General features: G+C 39.1%; 1 protein-coding gene across 2 annotated transcripts in view; it reads left to right on the top strand.

Moving 5' to 3' along the window:
- The window catches only part of Pld5 (phospholipase D family member 5), a 429,659-nt gene that overhangs the window by 97,006 nt on the left and 306,150 nt on the right, over window positions 1-26,503 (top strand). The window contains exon 1 of one of the 2 annotated variants that reach the window (XM_047521654.1): window positions 478-595. The exons of the other annotated variant lie outside the window; for it this stretch is intronic. Within the exon in view, the coding sequence (XP_047377610.1) occupies window positions 593-595 (3 nt within the window). The 5' untranslated portion in view covers window positions 478-592. Of the gene's footprint in view, window positions 1-477; window positions 596-26,503 lie in introns of those variants that run through there. 2 annotated transcript variants of the gene reach the window in all.

Raw genomic sequence — 26,503 nt, 5'->3', positions numbered from 1 at the left:
TCAGGTTTAACAGCACTACACCAAATGATTTGGTCTGAACTGTGCAGACACCCACCAATGACTGGGCTGTTGTAACCATGGAGTGCTCTGCAGCTGTGTCCCTCTTCCTCTCTGTCTAGGCAGATGATCCTATATTCAGATTGGAACAGCAGACGTTTCTGCTCAGGTTGGAGGTGTGTAGACATCCCTGTGGTTTCTGCATCCCCTGGGTCAGCTTGAGCTCTTTGGTATAATTTCATTCCACAAGCAACACAACTCATCTTAGTTTAAAAGCAAAAGAGAGAGAAACATAATTGAATGTAGCCGTCCTCGGGATTTGCTAAAATGCTAAATAAGGGGCCCGCATTTTTAAGAGCACATTCCAGGGAAAATTCTGAAATTGCAAGCTGCAGCTCTTTCTCTTCCTGCTTGGTTTGGCTGATTTCCAAAGCACCGAGGCCAGCAATTGAGGGACTGAAATATAATCAGTGGCAATACATTTACACCACATGAAACCTTCTCTGCCTCCGAAGGCTCCAGTGGCTGAGGGAAGAAGCACATCAGCAACAGCTCCCGGCTGCTACACTCTGCAAGGAGGGAGGATTGAATCACAATGGTAAGAAACTCCGGGAGTTTTCTGCAGACTTCATTTGTTACCTGGGAATGAATAATTAGCGTCTGTTGGTGAAAATGGCTGTTGGTAGCATGAGACTGAACAGCCACTCGAGCTCTGGGGCACTGTCACTTTTTTACTAGAAGGGCAAGAACACACTTGCCACCAGAGAACTGGTTTTTGAAAAATGATTCCTTTTGTGTCAGGGGTAATGATGCCTCGTAATTAATAAGGATCATTTGCTGGGCTCTGCCAGGGAAGGACAGTCCCACGGTGACCTCAAACGTAAGCCCTGATTAATACAGTCTCTGAAGTGCACTCTTTCTTCTGAAAGTAATTGTAATTTCCATGAGATGTCTTCAAAGAAATCACTGGCAGTTTTTTTTTTTTTTTTTTTTTGATATTTTCATATGGAGACAGAAGGCACCTTTCTTTTCTGCCTCATGAGTTGTCACAGTTTGGTGAGCATCACTGTTTACTGGAGACATTAAACGTTACTGGAGCAAACTTCTAAGTGATTTCATTTTTCTTTTAAAACTGTCGTATGTAGGCAGTGACAACGGAGCCCATGTTTTAAAAGAAAGTGCTATGTGACTTAGGAGGGAGTTTGTTTGATTCACTCCAGCAAATATTGCCAGGGTGAGGTGCACCTTAATGTAAATCTGTGGTCTTTGGAGGAGGATTTAGAATTCACAGAGGAGTTGACAATGTTGATCTCACTGTCTGCTGTCTGAGTGCATTTTCCAGGTCTTCCTTTCAATCACCTGTGATACAAGGGGGGACAACTGGGGGTAGAAGTGGAAGGATCAATGGCAGTGGAGCTTCTAGACATTTTCTTTAAAAAATTAAGGACATTGGTAATAACATTACATAACTTTTAAAAGAAAATAAAACCTATTATTGCATAAATGGATTGCCTGAAATATACTTATTTGACTGCACAGCTGATGTGTGGGAAATGATTATTCTGTTTATAATCCAGATGAATGAAGAGACTGCTGATGGGGTGTGGAATTTTTAGAAGTGTCTGACTTTCTAACAACTCAGGAAAGGGAAAACTGGAATTCAGGTTTCTGAGAGTACTGTATTTGCCTTCACTCTCCAGCCCTCAATCATTCATAAGCACACAGGCCATAGAAATAAAGTTGCAAAGACAAGGTCAGATTTGTCCCTTCTTTGTCAACTTCTGGTGCCATTTGTCTTTGCATCCATTTTAGCAGCCCTGCTAACCTGTTGAGAACTGTAACCCCACCTATTTCTCCTCCATCCAAGAGGATGGATAAAAGAAATCAGCATGTCCAGCAAGAGGATGAATGGGACTTAGTGCTTTGGCTTATTTTGCCTCGATTCTTGAGACATATTAATGCTTTTCTTCTCTGCATTGGCCTGAGAACATTCTTTAGAGAATTACCAAGGACCAGGGTGAAATGCAGATAGAATCCCCTGCCAGCACACTTGGAGCCTACACATAAACATAGTGGGAGTCTTTGGTGACATTCAGGGAGAAAGTAAGGAGCAGTTCAGGGGTTGAGATAACTGAAGTGCCAATAATACAACTTGATGGATGAAGATGTATAGACCTCCAAAGAGAGGGAATTGCCTTTGAGGTTGGAGGAGGATATGATGGGGAGGGGGTGACTTCTAATTATTCACATCCAGGCCATTCTCTGGTTGTGCTAATTACTACTTAGAAGGTTGGAAAGAATTATCCAATTGTACATTAAAATAAGAGCTTTGGTCTAAATGAGCTCTTAGTGGTGGACACTGTTATTATATAAAAGGAAGACCAGTAGTGTAGAGGAAAGGGGTCAGGGAGAGGGAGGAGGGGAGGCAAAGAGGAATAACTAGGAACCGAAATGAAGAAAACTGTGTTATAAGCATTTATAAATATGTCAAGATGAACCTCACTTATGTATAATGCAGTAATTAAAATATATTTTTTTTAAAAATGGTCACACTTATACAGTGAAGACCCTAACGAGCTAACTTTTGGGTAGAGAACCCTATTTCACCTTTCATTTTCGTGAGAATTCTGTAAGACAGAATTGCCTTTAATTGAAAGGGGGAGTGAATCTATAGATTAGATTTTCATTAAGTCCTCTCCATGATGAATGGAAACCAATCATGTTTCTTATCATGCAAATGTGATCAGGTATCTAACTTCCAAGAGGAAAAGATGCTCTCTCTGTTCAAAACAATCTCCTTGACCTCATTAGAATCAGGAACATGTCAGAGCTTGCTGGGTGTTACAGCAAATAAGCCAGTCCTGCTAAGGCTCTGGCTCCTGATTACTTTTTTTGTTTTATTTATAAATGTAAAGTGAATGAAAATAATTAAATCTATCCTACATGCTTGCAAACAACTCTAAGTTATTTCAAAGCAAGGGGAATGTGTAGTTAAATTCTTAAATAATGTTTTACAAATATTTAAGCTGTGTGCTGTTGTGTTTTATATGTTCGTCTTATCCCTCTTTTACTGAGGTAAGGCTCATGGAAGGTAAGTGGCTTCTGAAGGACACACAGCTAGGAAGTGGGAGTTCTAGGGTGGGAACAAATACAGACTAGCTCTGTTGAGAGGGAAGGAACCCTTACTCCTCAAACCACCTCATCATTCTGTTTCCAAGATAGAGGGGAAGGGAGGCCGTTCTAGGCAAGACTGTGGCAGTAATTTAGAGATCTTTAGTGATTCAACCTCCAAATTCACTCATCTTTGTCCTTCTTTTTCCCCCTGTTCGTCCTTCCCAGTGTCACCTTAGTTTCCTGTCATTTGCATACTGTATACATTTGTTTTTGTTACTCTGCTGAAATACTTGAGGCAGGCTAACTTTGTAATGGAAGTAGATTTATTTAACTCACAGCTCTGGAGGTTCAAGGGTTTGGTACCCTGATCAGCTTGGCTCTGGTGGGGACCTCATGGCAGATGACTCCACAGTGGCAGAAGCACAAGTGGGAGAGCAAGATCACGTCCCTAGGCAGGGAGCCAGACACCCATTCAGAGTCAGGTGGAGGCTTTTACGACAACTCACTCTCCTCAGAATGAATTCAGGGGTTCCTGAGAAATGTCCTAATACCTTTTTAGGGCAGTACCCGGTGACCCAAGGACCTCTAGGCCCCACCTTTTCACATCTCCATGCTGAGGACCAAACTTCCAACACATGAACCCTTCAGGGACAGACCACTTCCAAACCATAGCACCTAGAACACTGAAATGCATGCCTTATATTCCCATTCTGGCCAGTCCTCCTTAAGTGACTGACTAGTAACTGGGAGATAGTCTGATGTTGTGGGAAGAGGGTTTAAATTTGCCAAGATCAGGAGTTAAATTTCTGTGCTATTTCTGTGCTATCCCCTTAATAGTTGTGTGATTTTAGATAAAAAACAACTCTTCTTATCTGAAAAATGGGCATATGATTCTTACTGCATTGGTTCATTGTAGGGATTTCATTTTTATGTTTGAGTAAAGTAGGATTTTCATTTAAGCTGGATACCATGTCAGGGAGAGGAATTAGAAGGAAGCTTTTAAAATTACCTACATACAAGTGATTTATATCAAGATTGTGGAGAGAAAATGAAAAAGAAATCAAAACAGGACATGAAGGAAAAATCCACCTGAACTCATCAGATGCAAAATGTGAAGGAGAAAAGACAAGATGGCATTTGAAGCAGGTTGCACAAGAAAAGGGAATATGTCTTGTTGTAATTCTTACATTATCAGGCATGGTGCCTGTCTTAGTCTGTTCAGGCTGCTATGAAAATGTATCTTATACTGGGTTTCTTATAAACAACATAAATTTATTTCTTATAGTTCTACAGCATGGTTAGTCCAAGATCAAGGTTGCCACTTATTCGGTGTCTGGCATGGGCTCCGTGCTTCATAGGTGGCTCCTCCTATCTGCATCTTCACATGGTGGAGGGACTAGCTTGCGCCCTGGGGTCTCTTTTATAAGAGCATTAATCCCTTTCATGAAGGCAGAGCCCTCAGGACCTCATCACCTCCCAAATGTTGAGGATTGGGGTCAACCCATGAATTTGGGGGGAAACAGATATTCAGACCATAACAGTGCCTTATACATAGTAAGTTTCGTGTGTTATTGAATCATAAATAAAGGTACAAGTTAAGGAAGAAAAAATCTGAGTCTATAACATGCACACACACACACACATATTATATGAAACACATATGACATATCTAAATATGATATACATTGTTTTATATATTGGACTGTGGGTAACAGGCTATAGGCTCTTCTCATAGTATATACGTGTGAAATATAATAAAACACACACACACACACACACACACACACACACACACCCCTTGCTATCCAACATCCAGTGAGGGAGTTCAAGTGAATGACAACGTAACGTGTTCTTGGAGAACCATATCAGCTTAAGTTATGATGTGTTCTTTTGATTATGTTCCTGAGGAGAAGGTGCTAATGGCTGCAGTGCTGTTTTCTCTAGGGTGACTAACTTATAGCCACACTGGTGAGATGCATAGAAAGATGTGGAGAAGGAAGTGTTTGCAAAAGATCTCCTTCCCGTGAAACCAAAGCACATATGATAAAGGTATGAGTGCTTTTATTAATAGGATGGATAAGATGCAGACTGTTGGGAAAAGGGAGTGGAATGTGTTGGTTGGTTTAGAGTTTCTTCTTAAAGATGGTGTTAAGAGCATTAAAACTCTAAATGACACATATCAGCAATATAATGAGAATGAGTAGTCTCTCTTGGTCTTCTTATGTGGTCTTCAGTGAAGGAGTGCTCCTGATGCATAGAGGGAAGTGCAAAGCTGAAAATAAGCAAATAGGAGCTTGGTTCAAATTTTCATCTCCTGGAGCAGCCTCAGTGGTATTGGTGATTCACTATGGATGCTACACTGGTCCCACTGGGTGACAAGACAAAGGGCAACACATGGGATGCTAGGGAAAATGCCACTGAAGTAGTTGATGATTAAGCCTAATGTTGATTGTAAAGTCAATATGACAGATACAAGACAAGAATAAAGAAACTAATTATCTGGAGAGCCTAAAAATTAAATAGGTTTGGGATGGATGAAGTCTCTGGGGAGATGCCTAGAGGATTAGAGGATTTCAAGAGAAAGGGCATGGTTCACTTTGATACTCTTGACAGCATTGTAAATGTGAACACAAAACTTCCCTTTTTTCCGGGGGTGGGGGGTAGCGATACCAGGGATTGAACTCAGGGGCACTCAACCAGTGAGCCACATCTCCAGCCCAATTTTGAATTTTATTTGGAGGGTCTTTCTAAGTTGCTTAGCACCTCGCCGAGGCTGGCTTTGAACTTGTGATCTTCCTGCCTCAGCCTCCCAAGCCACTGGGATTACAGGCATGTGCCACGGCACCCAGCCAAAACTTCCTTAGGTATTTTGAGGCAGCATTTGTAACTCAGTGGTACAGCCCTTGCCTAGCATGTGTGAGACCTTGGATTTAATCCCTAGAACTCAAAAAAGAAAACAAACAAACAAAACAAATTTCCTTAGGTATTTCAGGTTGAGCTTACAATATGGTCAAAATTCATCCTTCCTTTCTTTGTATTTTCTTGATTTAACAATCCTCTTTCATTCCTGATAGGAACTCTCTGGTTCCTATTAGTGTTCATCTCTAACTTTCCATCTTACTCTGTAGATTTAGTAATCCAGTAAGTAGATAGTATTTCCAGTTTACATCCTAGACCCCTAAGTTCTTATTGGTTCTTTGAAGTGCCCAGTCTCCATGAAACCCACAACCTGAGTCATCTGCCTTGATGTGGCTCCATCTTAGAAAGGAGAGCATATCTATTTGGAGAAATTTGGTGTCTGGATTCTGAAAATAACCTTGTTTGGATTCATATTATGTGTTGCTGCTGCATCTATTTCCTATCACTCTGACACTTGACACAGTTCTGTTGGAATAGAGGACTCAACACTTGACACAGTTCTGTTGATCAGCCTCCCTCTTGGGGGCCATAGGCATGGCATGTCTCCATGTGTAGCTGCTTTTTAATATTAATAATCAATATGTCATTAGAAACTTATTGGAAAAACATTGGGAAGGTTTTACTGTGTTGGGACACAAAATAGTACACAATAAAAATTTAGTAGTAATACACAGAGAAAATATATAAAAGTAAACAATTGTAGCTATGCTTGAGTTAAAAGGAGCCTGTGATTGCTTTAGTATAATAATTTCTAAATATAGATGGATAAAGAGGCATTCCTCTGAGCTTGGATGCGGTGTTCAGCCTTTGTTGCTTTCCTAGTTTTAATAGTTGATTCTAGAGATACTTTACATAATAAAAATATTTAGGTTAGTCATAAATATAATTTGTGTTTTTCCTATGTTTAGTCTAATTCTTTGAGAATCAAAATAAGATTGTAGTCCACCATTAAATGAAATAGACTAGACTAAATATTAACTATAAGTTGATTTCTTTGCACTTTGTTAATAATAGTAAAAGCTTTTCACTGTTAAACACTGGAGTTCATGGTGGGGGTGGTTTCTCAGAAAATCTAGTGACGTGTTTGTTCTGGAGGTTGAAGGTTGGCACATTGTGGTGTCCTCCATTTGGCTGGGGGACGGGATTGTTTTGGTCTGGCTGGGAAATAAGGTTGTTTTGGTCTGGACTGTCATACAGAGGGAATGCATACTTTGGGAAGAAGCATAGTTTGTACTTTTGAAGGTTTTTCTTATTTTAAACTAACCATAAAATGATATAATCATTACTAAAGAAAAAATGTATAAAAAGGCTGGCAGAAAAATAAAGATAGAGATTCAGCCTCAAAACACTTGGTGTCTCTGTCTGCGGTTTCTCTACCACGCCGATGCCTCCCATCCACCTAGGACCCCCGCCCGCTGCTAGGGCTGGACCCCGGCATGTTGCATACTTGGATTATTTCCCCTATTTCACTACTGTGCTTATTTTGGTTTCAGTAGTGAAATCAAAATATAGCAAGACTTCTACAAGTGTTTTTAGAGATGGATAAAAAAAGATTTTGTTAAAGAATGAGAAAGAAGGGGGACTCACACCTGTGTAATCTTAAATCTCACTTTTGAACTAATTTCTGCTTTACCCATGTAGTTTTAATGTATCTGATGGACTCTGACTGGTTAATAAGTTTGAAGAAAGTATGGCTTCTCAGCATAGGTATATTGCAAAGGTTGTTACACCTAAGACTTCAGCAGCGTGTTCAGTCAACATGGAGATTCTGGGTAATTTATGTTTATAACTTAGGTTTAATGCCATTAAAAAAAAGTCAATACCCATTTACCCAATCGAGGACTCAGAAGAATTGCCAATTAAATTTGTGTGAAAGTGCAATAACAAATAATGAATTAATTTTAAGGTACTGAAAATAAATACTGCATAAAAATGCATTTCACTGGTTCTAGGATTTTGTTTCCCCTCCTTGCCTCTCATCTTCATCTGTTGGAATGTTGATTTACTTAACCAGAGGTTTTTAAGTTTAAAAAAAAATTAAGATAACATAAAAACTGAAAAAGTGCATAAATCATAAATGTACAACTCACATTTTTGCAAAATGAGCACAATCTTGTAATGAGCACCCAACTCGAAGAATAGAACATCACTGGCTCTCTGAAGCCGTCATTCGGCAACTCATGATCCTGATTTGTAACCCTACGTTAAGATCTACTTATTTTTAAACTTTGCATACTCTTCTTCATTCTCATTTTTAAAAAGAAGCAAATGATCCTATTTCTGTAAAATTACATCAGTGGATTGCTACATATATATGGATAGAGATGAGGGATGTGTTCACCATGCTACTGACCGTGGCACAATTTGGGGGACAGTTTGAAATTTTCTTCTTAGTCCCCCCCCTTTATTTAAATAATGCTCCTTATGACAATGAATATATGTCTTTCATAAAAACAAAACAAAAAACCCAAAACCAATATATCAGCATCTTTATAGGAACTATGATGTTTATAGTAAGCCCTTGCGGACAGGCAGTGACCGGGGCATCCACCAAGTCATCTGGAGGCCGAGGCTGCCTCACAGTTTGTGTCCTTAGTGGGAAAGAGCTTTGGGGTCCAACCAGAGGATCTCTTAACTTGTTCACATGAGGTGCAAATAGGGTCCTTTCCTCTTGCCTTATACCGAAACTCAAGGCCGAGCTACTAAAAACATTGAGAATCTTTGTAAATACTAGAGATAAATTATAAATAGCAAAGATTAAAACATGTCACAAGTTAACTTCTATGTATCTTTCTAAGGACTGGAAATAATTTAATAGCCATTTGAGGATCTTCATATTGAGAGGTAACTGATGCACAGGCTTTAGATGGATGGCAAACCATGTCCCCTGGGAAAGGGTGTCTGCCTGGCTCCCTTTTATTTTTCCAAGTTAGGAAATATAGGTTCTTATTTTACCTTAAAAGCAGATGGAAAAGAGCTGGTAACTCTAAATCTTAAGGCAGCTTGACATATAAATGAGAAAACCAAATAAGACAAGCTTAGTAAGCCAAATTAAATTAAATTTTTTTTCCTGATTACCAAAGAAAGTTGGTAATCTCAGAAAGTTCATAATGTGCTGACAAGAAAAATAAGATCATTCACGGATAATAACTGTTGTAATTATTGCTGGTTTTCACAACATTTTTAGCTTTTTAGCATTTTCTCTATATGCCTAGAATTTTTTGTTTGTTTGGTACCAGGGATTGAACCTAACCGTGCTTATTTTTTATTTTTTGAGACAGGTTTCACTAGGTTGCTTACAGTCTTGCCAAGTTTCTGAGGCTGACTTCTTCCTGCCTCAGCCTCCCCCAAGCCACTGGGGTTATAGGTCTGTGCCACCGTGCCTGACCCTAGTTTTTTCCTTCTATACTTATACATATATTTACACACATCACATACACAGGCGGTTTTTACTAATGTCAGTAGGTTAAGTTTTTTCTTCAGTTGTAAGCTCACAGGATCCAGGTTTTGGTTCATGGTGCTTATCACTTTTAAATTATATATTTATTTATACTATTATTTAATTAATGTGCTCTTCCTCAACAGACTGTTTGCTCTCAGGAGTAGAAACCATCTATGCTATCATAATCTTGATGACTAGAATAGTATTTGCATGTTAAATATTTGTTGAAAGAATAATAAATGGACAGGATACATACTGTTTAGTTCTGACTTTTTTTTAATCATAGCTATCATTTCATAGCTCTCTACCATTATTTTAATGCATATCAATATTTTCCCAATTTCCCTTCAAACCCATTATTTATGATAATGATGAATGAGCACCTTTGTACATATGAGTTTAAGCACTCGCCCAAATCAGATCTTTCAGTATTTCATTCACGCAGTATCATGGAATAAATGACTTCATTTAAAGTGTCAAGTAGAGTAATGGACAGGGCAGTGGAAGGAGGCAGAGCGGGGGCAAAAGAGAGATGTGATTGTGTTTTCAGAAAGAATAATATAGAGTTCTGTGTTTAACGTGCGTTGTGCTTAGTCTGTTAATTGAGAGGAGGACTGGGAAGAGAAGCATGTGAATGAGTCCAGCAGGGTTCTCTCAGATCCTTTGTACCTTAAATCTCTGACTCTGGAAGCTGGACCACCTTGAAGCACAGGGACTCTCTATCCAGATTTTACTTTGCATATGGTCCTCTTGGCTCTTATAACTGGTCAGTGACCCTTATAACTGGTCAGTTGTACTGATGTTTATAAATGGTTTATAGTCTGTCCCCAATTACGTTTACAATACAGTCAGCCTTGTGCCAGTCATACCCACTCTTTAATCATTTCACATCAAGCACTGATAATTAGAAACAATGCTCAGGTGGGGTGTAACCTGCCCTACCAGTCCTGCAGGTGCTATTCCAGTCAACCCACTCAGGACATCAGAGTTGGCTGGTCCTAATTAATTCTTGTGACCAGTGACCTGCTTTCAAGCTTCTAATGGTTTGGCAAAACCAAACGTTTTCCCTTTTATCAGGGTGACTCAAAAATCATGTTACTGCCTAAAAATAAAAGATTAAAAAATCTACTTTTAAAAAACAAAAATTCCTTCTTTCAAAGACACCCTTAATGCAATTGGGGCTCATCTTGTTAATCTAGATTGAACTGTTTCTTGGAACAGCATTTGATTTCCAATTGCTTGGAACAAGACCCCATGTAGACCCTGTTCTAAGTGCTTAGTATTTCCAAACATTACTCTTAGAGATTTTTAAAGGATTGAAATATATGCCAAAACACTCACTACTGATCTCAGTAGGTATTCAGGACCTTATTTTGATGTGGAGTCTCCCAAACTGAACCTTGGTTGATGAAGAACTTTCAGCTGCTTGTGGCTTCTACTATCCCTGTTTTTTTCCTCTCAGTATATGTGGAACAAAAGGATCTGGCTCTGCTTTGTTTTTTTCCTCAAATATTTATTTGAGGCATGACCTTATTTATTCTAGGAAACTGGAATTTGAGAAAAAGCTCTGAATTGCATGGAATTTGCAATTTTTGGGAAAATAGGGCAAACATATGTTAACACTGCCATTCATGGCATGGCTTCACAGCCAATTGAATGGTGTTATGGTTTGAATCTTTAATGTCCCCAAAGGCCCATGTGTTAGAGATTTCATCCCCAGCTTGTGATTACTGGGAGACATGGAAACTTTAAGAGATGGAGCTTAGTGGAAAATATTAGGTTCAGTGGCCCATGTACTCAAAAGAGATAGTGAGACCCCTGCCTTTCCTCTTTCTCTTTCTTTTGTTTCTCAACCATGAGCTTTGCTCTGCCACACGCTTGCCACCATGATGTGCTGCCTTGCCACAGGCTCAAAACAATGAGGCCAACCAATCATGGACTTGAATCTCCATAATCTGAGTCAAAACAAACTTTTTCTTTTTCAAGTTATCTCAGGTGTTTGTTAGAGTAATGGAAAACATTAACAGAGATGGTCAGATACAATAGGCATTTCCACTGAAAGAGGCATCATCTCACTCAGTTATAATAGGAAAAGCCTGTTTTCCTTCTTCTTTGCTTCCCTTTTCTTCAACAGATACTCATGGATCGCTAGCTGCTTCCCAGCTAGCATGCTCTTGCTTTTTTTCCTGACACATAACTAATCTATCTTTCTTCATCTTCCCAGCTACTAGATATGGCCCCATGATGGACATCAGGCCACTTGCATGTCACTACTGCCAGGCCTGCCCATGAACGCTTCCCGTGCGTGCATGTGCTTCTGTGATTTTCTCTTATTCTGCTGGATGAGTGCTGCTTATCAGGATTACTTGCCACATGTTGAAGATGGCAAAGATACCATGTGCTTCCGTCTCTGAAGGACCCTGTTGAGCAAAGCCCTCTTCCCCTTCCTCAAGTACAATTGACTTGAACTCTATGTGAGCAAAACACAAACTGCTTCCATTTGGCCCATTCTGCATTTTGCTTTATTAGAGCAGTGAACTACCCTAATTTTATCAAGTTCCTAGTAGGTTTTAGGCTCTATGCCAGGTGATGAGGATACAGTGGTGACCAAGGAAGATGAGGTCTCTATCCCTCCTAATGAAGGAAATAAATCATAAACACATAAACAAACAAACAGAATTTTACATATGGAGATCAGTGCAATGAAGGAAATAAAAACACTGATAGAGATATCCTGTTAGGGGTACATGGCCATAATCTGGACTTCAAATAAAGTGTAGAACTTTGAATGAAATACAGATCTTAACTCCTAAATAGGAATTACTGGCTAAATTCAGAAGGTAAGAAAATAACTATCAATTAAAGGAAGATGTAGGAAAAATCACAGAAATCTAGGAAAGAACCCAGGCTCCCCTCTAAAACTTTTTCTACTGTTTCCATGAATGGTAAGGAATTTCCAAGAAAATTCCAAATGTCTCGAAAGTTCATGTTCTGATTAGTTGAACACAATCACTTAACTTTAAGTAGGATGTGTAGGTTTCAAAGTGTCCTTGAGTTTTCTTAAAGATTGCAAAGACAGAGAAGATTTGTGCTTAGTGGCCCCAAATGACTTTGCATTGATTTCTCTCCCTTCTGATGCCTTTAATGATCAAAGGAAAAATATCAATGAATAAGGGACTTCAAGGGACTTTAATGGTTTGAATGACCCTTTGTGAAGTGGGAAGTTGGAGAGAGGTGATCTTTTTTATCATAATACTCTTCAAAACATGATAACATCAGAACTTTTGCTTTTGGTTGAAATGATAAACTTTTGTTACTGGTTAGTATCTTATTCACAGGTATTTTTTGTATCTGAGATGCAGAAACATACTCAAACTGACCTAAGTTAAAAACAAAGTTTCATTATAAGCAATCAGGGCATGTTAATAACACCTAGGAGGAAGACAGACATGAGTCTTATGATCTGGACCTGACTGAGGAGAAGAAATCAGGTGAATTCTCCCATATCTCTTACTGACAACACCTCTGTGTCACAGCACTAATCTATTCTCCTGTTTATCTCTGAATATTCCTGCTCAGGACTCCTTCATTAATATATCAATACAAAACACTGTCCCTCACCAGCTACTGTCCCAAGTGGTAGCCTAACTCCATTTACTGGAGCACCTGCACTCCACTTCCAAATCCCCACGAGCGAGCTTTGGAATGCCCACCCCACCCCATCCCTTCTCTGTGTTGTGGACCCTGATTTAACCAGTCAAGTCTGGGAAGGCAACTCACATGGCCCAACTCCCTCCTAACCCAGGCCATGTGAAGGGTCTCCGAGAACAGATGACATCCACACAAATACAGAGAATAACACCCCCTACCACCTTCCACCCTGAGATCAGCATTTACACATAACTTCATTCCCATATGCACTATTGTAAACATACTTTCTTGATCTAATCTTACTCGTGCCCAAACAATCATAATACCATTATCCCTTTCCCTATTGGAGATTACCCTAAATGGACCACATATACCTCCTTCATCCAGAGAAGAATTTGGGGCCTTTAAAAATTTCCTTCCTTCTTTTAAAATTTCCTCTGAAAATTTCTTTGGCACTACAGCCAAAGAAAACTATGTGTGCTCCAGAATGCTTGCCTGCCACCCTCTTTACTATTTTGCAACCAATGGAATAAATGATAACTTATCTCCCAAAGTGTAAGAGTGGTTGGAGAGAAAAAAGTTTCAATTTTAAAATGAAGTCAGGAGCTAATACTTTTCCATGATAGTACCTTCATGGGTTAATGAGCCCAGAGCTTGTACAACAACAGCATTGTGATTAGAGCATGCATTCCAGATTTGAATCTCAGCTCAGTTCCTTAGTTTATGACCTTGAGCAAGTGACTTAACTTTTTTGTACCTCAGTCTCTTCATAATCATAGCTAGTTCAAAGGGTGAAATGAGAATTAAACAAGTTGATATCTATGAAGCACTTAGAATACTCACAAAGCTGACACACCATTAAGTACTTACACAGAGGTTTGTTAACTAAATTCTTACAGAATGGAGAGAAAGCAATGAGAATGAGTGAATCACAGGGCATCAGTTTTCTGAACCACTTCCTTCGCAGGTCCTAAAATCTTAACTGCTCCAGTTCCTGCCCACTGGGAAGACAATGCAAAGACAAGAAGTTTTCTCTAGTTTCCTTCTTTGCTGTCTCTGAAAGGGGTTGGGGAAGGTTTCTCCATAGATAGGGATACCTTCAGTCATTATTGTTCTCAGGCGTGACCACTGACTGCTACACCACAACTCTGATCCCTTGTGTGGTCTAATAAAAAAATAAATGCTTGGTCTTTGTCCCTGGTTCTTGGCACAAACTCCTAAGACCTTTGGGATTTACTGAGTGGTAGGATTGTCTTTATTATTCATAATGAGTCCCTTCCCCACAACCCCCCACCACCAATATCTGAATTGATGCTAATATGTTGACTCAAGGCAGCCCCTAGAAAACTTTAGATGTGAACTGTTATGTTAGACAACTTTTCACAGCCATGATCAAAATATCTGAGAATAAAAACTTAGAGAGGAGAGATTTATTTTGACTGAAGGCTTCAGTCCATGGTTGGCCAGCAGAAACATCATGGCAGAAGGGCATGGAGGAAGAAAACTTCTTAGGTCATGGCAGCCAGCTGGGAAGCAGAGGGTGTGTGGCAGTGAAAAGAGAAACCCTTCCAATGGCCTATCCCCAGTGACCTACTTCTTACAATTAGGGTTCCATCTCCCAGTAGTCCATTAAGCTATGAATTAGTTCACTGATAAGGCCAAAGCCCTTACGATCTGGTCATTGCCCAAAGTTCCACCTCTGAATCTTACTGCACTGGGAACCACGCTTTCAACACATGAGCTTTTCTGGAGACATTTCAGATCCAAACCATAACAACTAGTTATCAGAAAAACTGAGTATTAGATTACAGGGTTAGGATTTGTAAACCTACCTTCGCCCACCCTTAGTATCTGTGGGAAAGAGAGTTCAATCACCAGTAGCCAATTATTTCATCATTTATACCTATGCATTGAAGCCTCCATAAAACACTCTGAAACAGAGAGGCTAAGGGAGCTTTCAAGTGGTGAAAGAATATGTCAGTGTGCCTGGAGAGGGCATGGAGCTTGCACCCCTTTCTCATACTTTGTCCTATGACTCTCTTCCATTTGACTAACCCTGAGTCATATCCTTCATAATAAAACTGTAATTTTAAGTATATTGTTTTCCTGAACTCTATGAGTCATTCTAGAGAATAATCAAAACTTGTGGGAGGGAAGTTGTGGGAACCCCTGAGAGACAGTCAGCCAGGCAGAAGTGCAGGAGTCTGGGACCTCATTTCATGCTGGTATCTTCAAAATGCAGGCATTGTTTGGTACTGCCTCCTTAGCCTGTGGGGTCTGCACTGACTCTGGGTAGTTAGTGTCAGAATTCTGGAACTTTGTCCTTAACTTGGTGGAATCTGCACTAACTGTAATATGTGTCAGAATTGAACTGAATTGTATTACTCAGGCAGCCCTGCAGAGTTAGTATGGGAATGATGGAGTGGAATTATTGGAAAATAGCAATGCTTTGTTCAAGGGAAACCTAGAATTTATCTCCAGACTCATATATGTCCTCTTGGTCACTTGGTAGACCCTGTGGAGGAGCATGTATGGGACATGCAAATATAATACATATTCACCAATTAATGTAGACTTAACCACATGCATGATTTGTGCCATCATGAATTGGTGCCTTAAGTGCTTGTGCTTCTATAAAAGCACAGACCTTTAAGTAGTAGTGATCTGAGAGATCGTCTGGCACCTTCTCTTAAAGAGGATATGTAGACCCCAGAAGATCAAGGGACTAATCTTAGGCTTCACATAACCTTCTAGAAGAGGGCTCAGTTGTCAAAACTACTGGATTAGTATACTGATTTCCCATTCCCTCTTGTTTATCTAACCATGTCGTGGTTTGGCTTTATAACCCAAAGAGAATTCTTTTGTCCTTTGTTCTTTTAAATTCCTAGACCAATTTTTTTAGAAAATTTCTTAGAATAGTTGATAAATGTGATAGAAACATTTGACTGTGTGGTGGTGGGTAGAATATGATCCAAACTCCTGATAGTCCAAACTAAAAGCCCTGTTGTTTTTCCAAAGTTGAATATTTAGACAGTAACAGGACACATTGCCATTAGGACTTAAACCAAATAGCACCTGAGCTTTTACTCAAATTCCCATTCCCCCATGTGTATATTCTAAAAACTTAGATCAGTAGACATCAAACTCTTTATAATTAGCTTGCATTTACAGGCTGATTGTTTTCAGTTTCATTTTTTTTTGTTTTGTTTTCTTTTGGATTAAAAGCTTTTTCTCTCTGTGCACTTGAACCATTGTCTTCAATAATTAATGTGATTTCATTGTGATTTTTTATTTTAAAAAAGGTTAATCCTTAAGTAGAAGAATCAGGAGAACCATGACATGTTAAAATAATTGCTAATGGAGATTTTAATACGAAATGATACTACCAGTTAAATATTTATGATCAGTATATGGACTCTGGAAGCAACAAGATGGAAACTGCAGTACTGAATGTATCTTTTAACAAGGCAGAAAGGATGACATGATTGTCCATGTTTCAAAGCAGAATGAATACCATACAGATGATTGAAGGATGGAAAATAAGACCTAAGAAGAAAATTTTAAAGAAGAGGTAATTATTTTCCTTAGAGAATGGAAAAGCACAAATGATTGAATATGCATTTGAGTATATGAAGGTTTGTTATATCAGAAGTTTGGTGATCAACACATTTCCATTACTACCATCAGTGCAAAGAATAGATGGAGTTTCAACCATAGTGGAAATATGAATAAGACACAAAATACTTTTCTGAAAAGAAAAGTTGGTAGATTGCCTATTGCAATTGGAAGTTTCCAGTCAATGACATTCTTTGTGAGTCCACAGTGCAGATCATTGGACTTTTTTTTTTTAAATAGTTTTTTAGTTGTTGATATTCATTTATTTATTTATTTGTTTGTTTATTTATTTATTTATATGTGGTGCCTCACACATGCTAGGCAAGCACTCTACCGCTGAGCCACAACCCCAGCCCTCACTGGACTTTCAATGGAGCTTTTTCCTCCTTCTCTACTACTTCTTAGAAATAGTTTCCAGCCTCACCTCTCTGTTTTGGTTTCCTTGAAGTTCTACTTTAATGCTTAGAGTACTGGTAGTTGAAGATTGAAGTACTGAAGAATACTTCAGTGAATATTGAAGAAACTTCAGTGTTCTGCTTTCCTTGTCAAGGGGAGATAACAACTAAAAGCATGTAAATCCAGTCTTATAATTTGCAGTGACACTGAATTAGTGAATGCTGACAGTGTTCCTTTATAAAATTCAGGGGTAGGTTTCTGTGAGCCTGTGGTTACATTTTCTTCAAGTAGTCAATACATTACCTTGTTTAATGTGTGTTTTTGTTTAAACATGGTATGTGTATATATTGTTGATTCCATTAACACTGATCTCACAGCCTATAGCACTGTAGCTCATGCCTGAACAAAGTGTATCTAACATGAATTTTCTCCACGAGGCACAGCATAAACTTCTTGTATTTAGGAACACTGAAGCACTTCAACACTACACACAGGGCCATTTTAAAAACACAAAGTGCAAAAAATGTGGCACTAAATAGATCACAAAAAGGGTACTTCTATATAGTATGAGAGCTAAAGAAAAAAGCAGAGTGTCACTTTCTTTGATCTTAGCTGGGAACATACATTAAGGGCTCGAAATTTTCATCACTCTACACATGACTGAATGACTTTGAAGATAATGAGTATCAGTTTTACAGTTACAAGTAAATTTTAGCAAATAGAAGAATTTGCAGTTAATGGAATCCACAAATAGTGAAGCTCAACCATACTACATGTCCAGAGTTTTCTTTAAAGCACTTATCTTCATTTTGATTTAATATATAAAAAATTCCTTATTGTGCAGCTGCTTAGAAAGAACAAGGAAAATCTCAATAGGCTGTACCATATTTACAGTGGATGTGTTTCAGAACACCATCAGTATGCTAGCAGTTCCCACATCAATAGCCCCTCCGCAACTTCTCCGTTACTTGATTTGGACATCCTGTGTTCTCCTTAACATTCCCACTTGTAGGTCTTATAGGCATATCAAACCTGCCATATTGAAAAACAATGTCTTCCTGATCTCTCCTTTCCCAGAAGTATGCTTCCCATTTATGTGAATGGAGACCCCATTTTTAGAGTAGTTCAAGTTAGAAATCAAAATCTTCCTTGACTCTTCTTTTCCACTGTCCATGTGCAGTCCATTGGCACCTTGTGACCTCCTTCCATTCACTATGTATCCAAAATTCCACCCCCATTCTCCCTTTTCACTGCTACTGCTCTTATTCATGTCAGCATTGCCTGTTGCCTGGACTGTTGTAACAGCCTCCTAATGGATCTCTTTGTTACCAGCTTTGCTGCCTGTAGCTTCTCAATATAGCAGTGATCATTCTGAGATTGTACATGTGGTGGAGGAAAGCTGCTCACTTCATGGCACCTAGGAAGCAGAGAGAAAGAGAAAAAGGTCGGGGATCTGATGTAGTCCCCAAAGGCAGGCTCCTAGTGACTTACTTCCTCCAGCAATGCCCTGCCTGCCTACAGTTTCCCCCACCTCCCAGTATCCTTTCAACTATCACAGATGAGGTCAGAGCCTCATAATCCAATCACTTCCCCAAAGCCCTACCACTGAACAGTGTTGTATTAGGGATCAAACCTTTCAACATGTAAGCTTTTGGGATCATTCCAGATCCAAACAATAGCAACAACCACTATTACTCTCTCTCCTGCCCTGGTTTAATTTTTAAAATACTGATTACCACCCGATACCATATATATTTACTGGATGCTGGTTTGTGCTATGATTTCCTCTATAAAGAGTGAGTTCCTTCAGAACAAAAACATTAGTTTGTTCAATGCTTTGCCAGATGCCTGGATCAGTATCTTGCAAACAGTGGGTGTTCACTAAATATTTTTGAACGAATGAATAAATGAACATTGACATCCTTAAAGTGTTAAGTGGAAAAAGTAAGGTACAGAATGATACGTTTTGATTGCACTTTATGTACAAAGGGAGATAATAAAAGTGTGTACATGTCTCTGTTCTAGCATTAAATATGAATTCTTGGGGCTACAAAAAATCAGATAAGGATGTTTGCTTTTGAACAGGGGAGTTCTCTGAAGGATGAGAGACACACATTTCTAATATCTCACTATATACTCATGCATTCTTAAAATTGCTTGTAACATCTTCCCCTAAACAAACCACAACTGAACAAGTTAGAGGAAAAAAAATTTACTATAAAATCCACTTGAGCACAAGCTATATTTTTGGAAGAATCAGAACTTCAGGAAACCAGTACATATTCTCCATTCCTGCAGAATAAGGACTCTCAGGCAGTTTTTTTTTGCTTTTTTCTTCACTGTTTTGTGTATTTTTGATAGCTTCTTTTTATTATAAGAAAAAAGGATTGACATTTTTGGGTCATTTTTCCCCATGCCATCTGCCACAGAAATTTTGACATGGGAAGGAGATAGGCACCATGTCAAGTTGGCAGCACCTAGAGTGCATTTTTCCACTTGAAAAATTCAGACTCCATATCTCGGTCTCATTTTACATGGCTACATTTTCCTGCTAAAGTCTGCCTTTTGTCTCTTTGACATTTTTCCCCTTCCCGTGGCTTTACCCCTATGGTTTTCCATTTGGGTTTCCTGCACCAGAAATCTAATTGGAAAAAAAAAAAATGGACAAAATGCCCAGGAAGGTGGCCTTTGTCAGCCCTGTTCCCTCCTTGGCCATGGTGCCCATGGTGTGACCTCAAACACTGCACAGCCTGCTAGTCTTTATGCCAGGGGAGACTTCCTGGGCATGCCTTGGAAAGGGAGGAGAGTTCCATTTGCTTCTTTGTGATCATATTTAAACCTGTATGTCTTGTGGATAAAGGTCTTGGAGATCTGTTATTAGCCTTAAGCTTCAGATTTGGATGGCAGATTTCTCAAGACACACTGTCCTTGTATGAGCCCAGACCCGGAATGTGGCGAAGATCCTGCCGATATTATAATGTGGCCCCTTAGTCTTCAAGGAAATCCCTTCCATTGGCAGCTTCCATGGTGACCTTTCCTCCTTTGATTCCTTAGGAATGAATAACTTCTAATAGTTATCCTTGGAAATGTTAGAATTTCCCATTAATGCTTTTCTATTACCTTTCTCCTGTCCTTCCCAGTAGTTTTTGGATTTGCATATATGGTAGGTGAAAAGCATGGAATGAAAACGAAAGGAAATATAAGACAAAAATATGGTGATGTAAAGTGTCCAACTATTGTTCCCATAGTTTACTACACATAGTAATGGTGGCATCAATCATGACAGTACTAATTAGAGCATGGAGCTTTATCACTTTCAGTACTCTGAGTGCCCCCTCCTCTTTCATTTCCATCATGCCCCCTTTTATCTTGCTGGCAACATTGGATCATTTCAGTTTAACTTCTGGATGGTCAGAACAGGAGGTTTCTCAGATTTCCTTGTCGGTTTCCTATGACTGATACTGACTTTCAAGGTGGGATTAGGACAATTAAGTGAGCCTACACAACCAGAGAGTTCCCCTGAGAGAGTTCCCCTGAGCCTGCTGGCTTGTAACTCCTGTCTTCATGATCTTCTAACACAGTTGTGACTTAGTGGTCTAATTTTCAAAAAGGAAGAGTTAAGACATCTTGTGGTCTAGAACCATCAGAACCAGAGTTAACACAGATGAAGGGATATCAGGGTTTATCTCCTGAATAACAAGGTGTTTGACTATTTGGATATATGTGACTTAAAGTTCTATTGCCTTTGTGGACAAAGTTAAATCTGTTATGTTAGGCAAGTGACAGAGTTCATAAATGTTACTGCACTCCCTCTTGTTTCTTTTTAAAGGAGCTAAAACAAAAGAAGTTGCATAAATAAAGCCATGAATGAGAACTATAGCAGGATCTTGGAGTAGCAAGTACTACATAGGCGACACATTTGCATCTTTTGAGATCTGATTGAGAGTGGAATAGGAAGGCCTTGATTGGTGTGATGTGGATGAAAGATTTAATTACCATGTGGAAGTGACTCACATTTTTTTCCTTTCCTGGAAAAGGGGTCTCTTTTCTCCTTTAAAAGAGATCATATCCACACAAATTCTTAACAAATATCAGTGTTCCTCAAAGCCTATAGGTTGACTTGTTTTAGGCAGTAACTTTAAAATCAGATCTAGGTTTCTTTAGAGGAAGAAATAAAGGGGAAGTTATTTTTTAAAATCTATACTTTATTCTTTTTTTGCAGTGCTAAGATTGGAATCTAACCTACACTGTGCAGTTACACAATGATTAGGATGGTATATGGTGTGTTGTGTGTGTTTCACCACAATTTTTCTAAACATGTGTCTTTAGAAATGTGTAGAATGACCCAGGGCTTGGACATTAGACTTGTCGTCAGGTCGAGGGGACACAGAGAAGGCAGGGTCAGAGGAGGTGCTATGTTTAAGAATAATTCCTGCTCCCCGCCACCAGGCAGAACAGGTGATGAGACATGAGTACAGGGACCCAGTGTGAGAGGCTCCCTCTAGAGGTTCAGCGGGCAGGCACAGGAGCATGATGCTCTTGGTCCTTACATTTTCAGAGTTCATCTAGACCCAACACCAAACTCAGAATCTGAGCAAGCAAGTTGGACATGCAGGCCACTTGGAGGAAGCAAGACTTTGGGTACTGGGCAGTTTAGGACAGGAACCTTATTGTCGGAAGGTACAAATGGCATAGGTAAAGCAACCAGCCAACCACAGGAGTAGGAAAGGGGTGGGGTGAAGCCAGGCACAGCATGGCAAGTACAGGGATGATTTGTGGCCATTTCTAGATGTTTTGGACTTGAATATTTTTGTCCTTTCCAAGTGCATATATTAAAACTCCTACCCCACTCTGATGATATTTGGAGGTGGCACTTTTAAGGAGTAACTGTGTTTAGATAATATGAGGGTAGGGCCCCATGATGGGAGGAAGAGAGACCATAACCCTCTTTCTCTGCTAAATGAGGACACATAGAGAAGGTGGCCCTTTGCAAGCCAGGAAGAGGGCCCTCACCTAGGAAATTCATTAACTGGCACCTTGAACTTGAACTTCATAGATGTGAACTGTGAGAAATAAACTTCTGTTGTTTAAGCCTTCCAGTTAATGGTATTTTGTTATGGTAGCCCAAGAAGTCTAAGACACTGAAGATGTTATGTGCTGGGCCTGAGTCTGATGTCCCTGCAGGAGACTGGAGACCACATGAGATTCTAATATTGTTTATGGATTCCTGGTCCCTGAGATACATATGGATTCTTAAATGGCAAAGAAGCCAAGATAATGTTGAGGCATCCCAGCCTGAGGCATAGCTAATGCTTTATGTGGTTATGCTAGGGAATGGAGAGCAGTAACTTTGTATGTCTTTGTTTATTGCGGGGGGTCTGAAAGTCATGATGGTGGAGATGGGGTGAGTTGACTGGCAACACTACTTAAAATGAATTCTGGATTTATTCCTGGGAAGATAATTATATTCATATCATAAATATTTTCACTTTATAGATTATTGCATTTATGAATGTTATTTGGATGAAGAATAGGGTCAATGAACATGATTTGTATTTTTCCTTTTATTTTATGGCCAAATCCTCATGCTGATTTAAACATGCAGAAGTAGTGATTAATCTTGATTATAGGAAGGAAACAATGATTTAGATGTCATTGGGAATGTACTCATGAATAGAAGTAAAAATGGCAATCAGAAAACCAGTTAAAATATTTTGTACAGTTTTCCTGGGTTGTTGCTGATATTTGGGGCTATGTTGACAAAATGCGTGAAGTAAAGTCCATTGTTGTTCACAGTCCCTGCAGTTAAACGTAGGCTGCTGATTTGCTTTTCCGTGGGTAAAATTATTTCTGGAAAGCTTTCATTCTCACTCGTGAGTTTAATGCAAAAGTTTTCTGCCAAGCCCAAGTTAAACGGCTGTTGGCAGACTTTAAAGTTGGATCAGCATTCAAGGAAATTCTCTTTGGCTTGGAGGGTTACTTGAACTTTTTCAAGATCAAGTATTCCTTTTCATTTTAATATTATTTGCAACATCTGATTTCTCATCAGATGACTTTTTCATAGTCATTCACCTCTGAACTGTAGCTCCCTGTTCACAGAACCACAGCATTATAAGACTCGAAAGGACCTGCACCCTGCCTGGCAGGACTACCTCCATCTTCAGAAGAGGGTGCTGCCTACACCTGAGTCAGCTGAGAACCTGTGCCTAGGTCCTCATCATTGAGGACTCTGAAAATGATTCTAACTAAATGAACGACTTTGTCATTGGTTTTTTCAAAATCAAACATTTCTCCACCTGTTTTGCCAGTGTAAATTATTATTGATATAGTTTGAATCTGGAATGTTCCTAATGGCCCATGGGTTAAAGGCTTTGTTCTCACCCTGTGATGCCATTGGAGAGTGGTGAAAGAGGTGGAAAGACGTGAGAGGCCATATGTCCTTGGGGCATGCCCTCATATTTTATGTGGGGGCTCCAGTTCCTTCTCTCTTTCTCTTTGCCTCTCTGGTGGCCATGAAATGAAAGGCCTCCTTCACCATGCACTGCCTTCATGATGTACTATGCCACCCCAGGCCCAAAGCAACAAGGACAAGCAACCATAGGCTGAAACTCCCAAAACCATGAGCCAAAATAAACCCTTTCTCTTATTAAGTTGATTATTCCAGGTATTTTATCATAGTAACATAAAACTGACTAATGTAGTCATCATAGTTTCTTCCCCTCCTATTCCTTCTCTACTCCTGCATCTTCTAACCATTAAATTAGTGCAGGGAAAAGTTTGTTTTATAAGGACTTTTTCCTCCCAGTATAGAACCTTGGTATGAGATTATAAAGTACTAGAAAAATATAGGATAGGGAGCTATGGGTTAAGGAAACAGCTGCTTAGGTTAAATATGACACTGAGTGAATAAATAATCTGCAGCTGAGAGCTGAGCTAATTGAGGCTATGCGTTTTGCTGATGAATTTTAATGATAACCTGGCATTTTGCACAGATAGGAGTCTTGTATGGTTAAATAGTTTAAGGAGTTTCTGTATTAGGGCTAAAGTATCCATCCGTGTTTCCAATCACTGTTTACTGGTAACTCTGTACCTACTAAGTTAATTTTTGTTTTAGAATAAATATTGGAAGAGTAGTTAAGCTACTTTTCTAACCAGAGAATAAATATTTCCCCATATAGAATAAAACTGTGAGACTCTGCAATTGGTTTATAAGCCAAGGCAGTTGAACACAAAATAGGAAGCGATTTTGGCTTTCATTTGTGTCATCCACCAGATTTTAGCAAAGTGCATTTTCATTTATTTTAAATGCTTACTGTATCAGAGTCTAAAATGGTTGTTTCTTGGAGGAGGTTTTTGCAGCACCCTCTTCTTCCCTAACAGTCTGTTAAAATTCAGCATGCCTACTTCAAGTGGAGACAATAAGTTAACAGGAAAATATTACAGGAGTGTGTTTGGAAATTTCTGAAAAATTTCTAGAGTCCAATTTCAGCTCTAGAGAAGGGCATATGAGATTCAGCTCTATTTCAATCTGGTTACATTTTTTTCCTCTTCATATCTTTAAATTTTTTTTTAAATTTAGGCTAAAGAAACACTATCGCGAACACTGAAGAAAGTCTAATAATCAGATCTTCTCATTAAAATGGTAGAAAGAATGGAGAAAAAAAGACAACTGTCCTTAGAAGCACACGTTGCTGGCTTGCATGCAATGGCAGTTAAAGTCATTTTTCAAAGGCTCACTGCCATTTGTTTATTCCAGTAGACAAGATGAAACAATTTTGTCAGCTAATCATCGATCTGCTCGGAATGATGCACAGACTGGTCTAAGAATAAATACATTAAAAAGGAAAGCAATTAGCTTTCCATATGGGATGATGGAGTTTCTGCCACGTAAAATTTCCAAGAGTTTAAGACTTGCTGATTCAAAAGTATTAAGATGAACTAAGAAAACCTTTTGTGCTCCCATCTGCCACCATTGTTCTTTTTCACTTTTCCTACAGATGACACAAAGGTGGTTATTTAACCGCTGAGCGAACTTTTACAAGAGTTCTGTGGTCATTAACTCATATGAAACATAATCACATACTCATTGGGATAATTTAGAAGACATGATGCTTTCCCCTGATGAAAGTATAAAGAAAGGCACCCAGATGACAGTATTATTTGGTAATAATAATTCAGTTATTAGTAACAGTATTGTTAATGTTGATGACGTCCTCTGGAGATGAACTCTGGAAACTTTCTATAGTATTCTTGAGACTTTGATCTCCCAAATGAACGACTTAACTGTAGCTCATAATTATATGTTAATTTTGGTAATTCCAGCTATTGTCACAGATAAGGTACAAAATGTCAGTGAGTTTATAGAGTAGAAACTTCTTTGTTCAACTGAATTTCAAATTGTGTATAGCATAAGGTAAGTGTCTTTTCTCTAAGGGATGAGTCAATGGCCTGGGGTCCTTCTGTCTCATTCTGTCACCTTCTACATGTGACTTCTAAAGCTTTGATCTTCCTTAAACCAAATGGTGTAATAGCAGAGGGTCATGATGGCAATTTATTCCTGGTGAGGCCTGGTGATAGGGTGCATCACCTCTGCTCACACCCCACCAGCAGGAGCCCAGACAGAAGGCCACACCTACCTACCAGGAAGGCTGGAAATGCATCTAGTGTGCCCAAGAAGATAAATTTGTTTGGCTAACAATTAGTCTCTGCTCCAGTAACCCAAGAATAAATCTATGTAAGCTGTAAAAGTATATTTTTGTTGCTATTGTTTTTACTGCATTTCCTAAGTGTTAAATTGAAGAGACTTACCTCACATTTATATGTAATTTAAAATAGTATGAACACTTTGGCTCAGTGAGTTGTTTTACTTTAATTCCTGTAGGTGGGAGAAATGCCTGTGAATTGCTGTGCAAATATCCTGAGGCAAAAACAACTTATTCTACAGCTTTTGAAAAGCAGTTAGCAACTGTGGTCTCTAAACTAAAGCACAGCAGTGAGTCTGAGAGGGGCCCTGATTTGTGAGTAATTTTACATGTGGAAAAACAATAGAACTTGACAGTTCAGTAGGTTGTAAGTGTTGGGGAGAGAAGAGCCAAAAATCATTCTGTTGTTTTTCCAGAGGGAGGAAAGAAATTTGGAATAAGTTTGGGAACAGGAGACGGTGGAATGAACTCAGGTTTACATATATGAAATTTGGGTGGCTGGAGGAAACGTTCTGGAGAGATTTGGAAATTATATCTGTCATTCAGGGTAGATAATCAGCATGGAACATCTGAGTAACACTCAGATCTTCAGATCCCTGAAGTCGTGGAATCAGCTCAATTCACCCAGAGAAATGTGAGGAGAGAACAATGCTGTAGAGGCTTCAGG

This window comes from Sciurus carolinensis, chromosome 12 (genome assembly GCF_902686445.1).
Source record: "Sciurus carolinensis chromosome 12, mSciCar1.2, whole genome shotgun sequence".
Classification (NCBI taxonomy): Eukaryota; Metazoa; Chordata; class Mammalia; order Rodentia; family Sciuridae; genus Sciurus; species Sciurus carolinensis.
The sequence above is the reverse complement of the archived record's forward strand: the minus strand, read 5'-3'. Positions and strand labels throughout refer to the sequence as shown.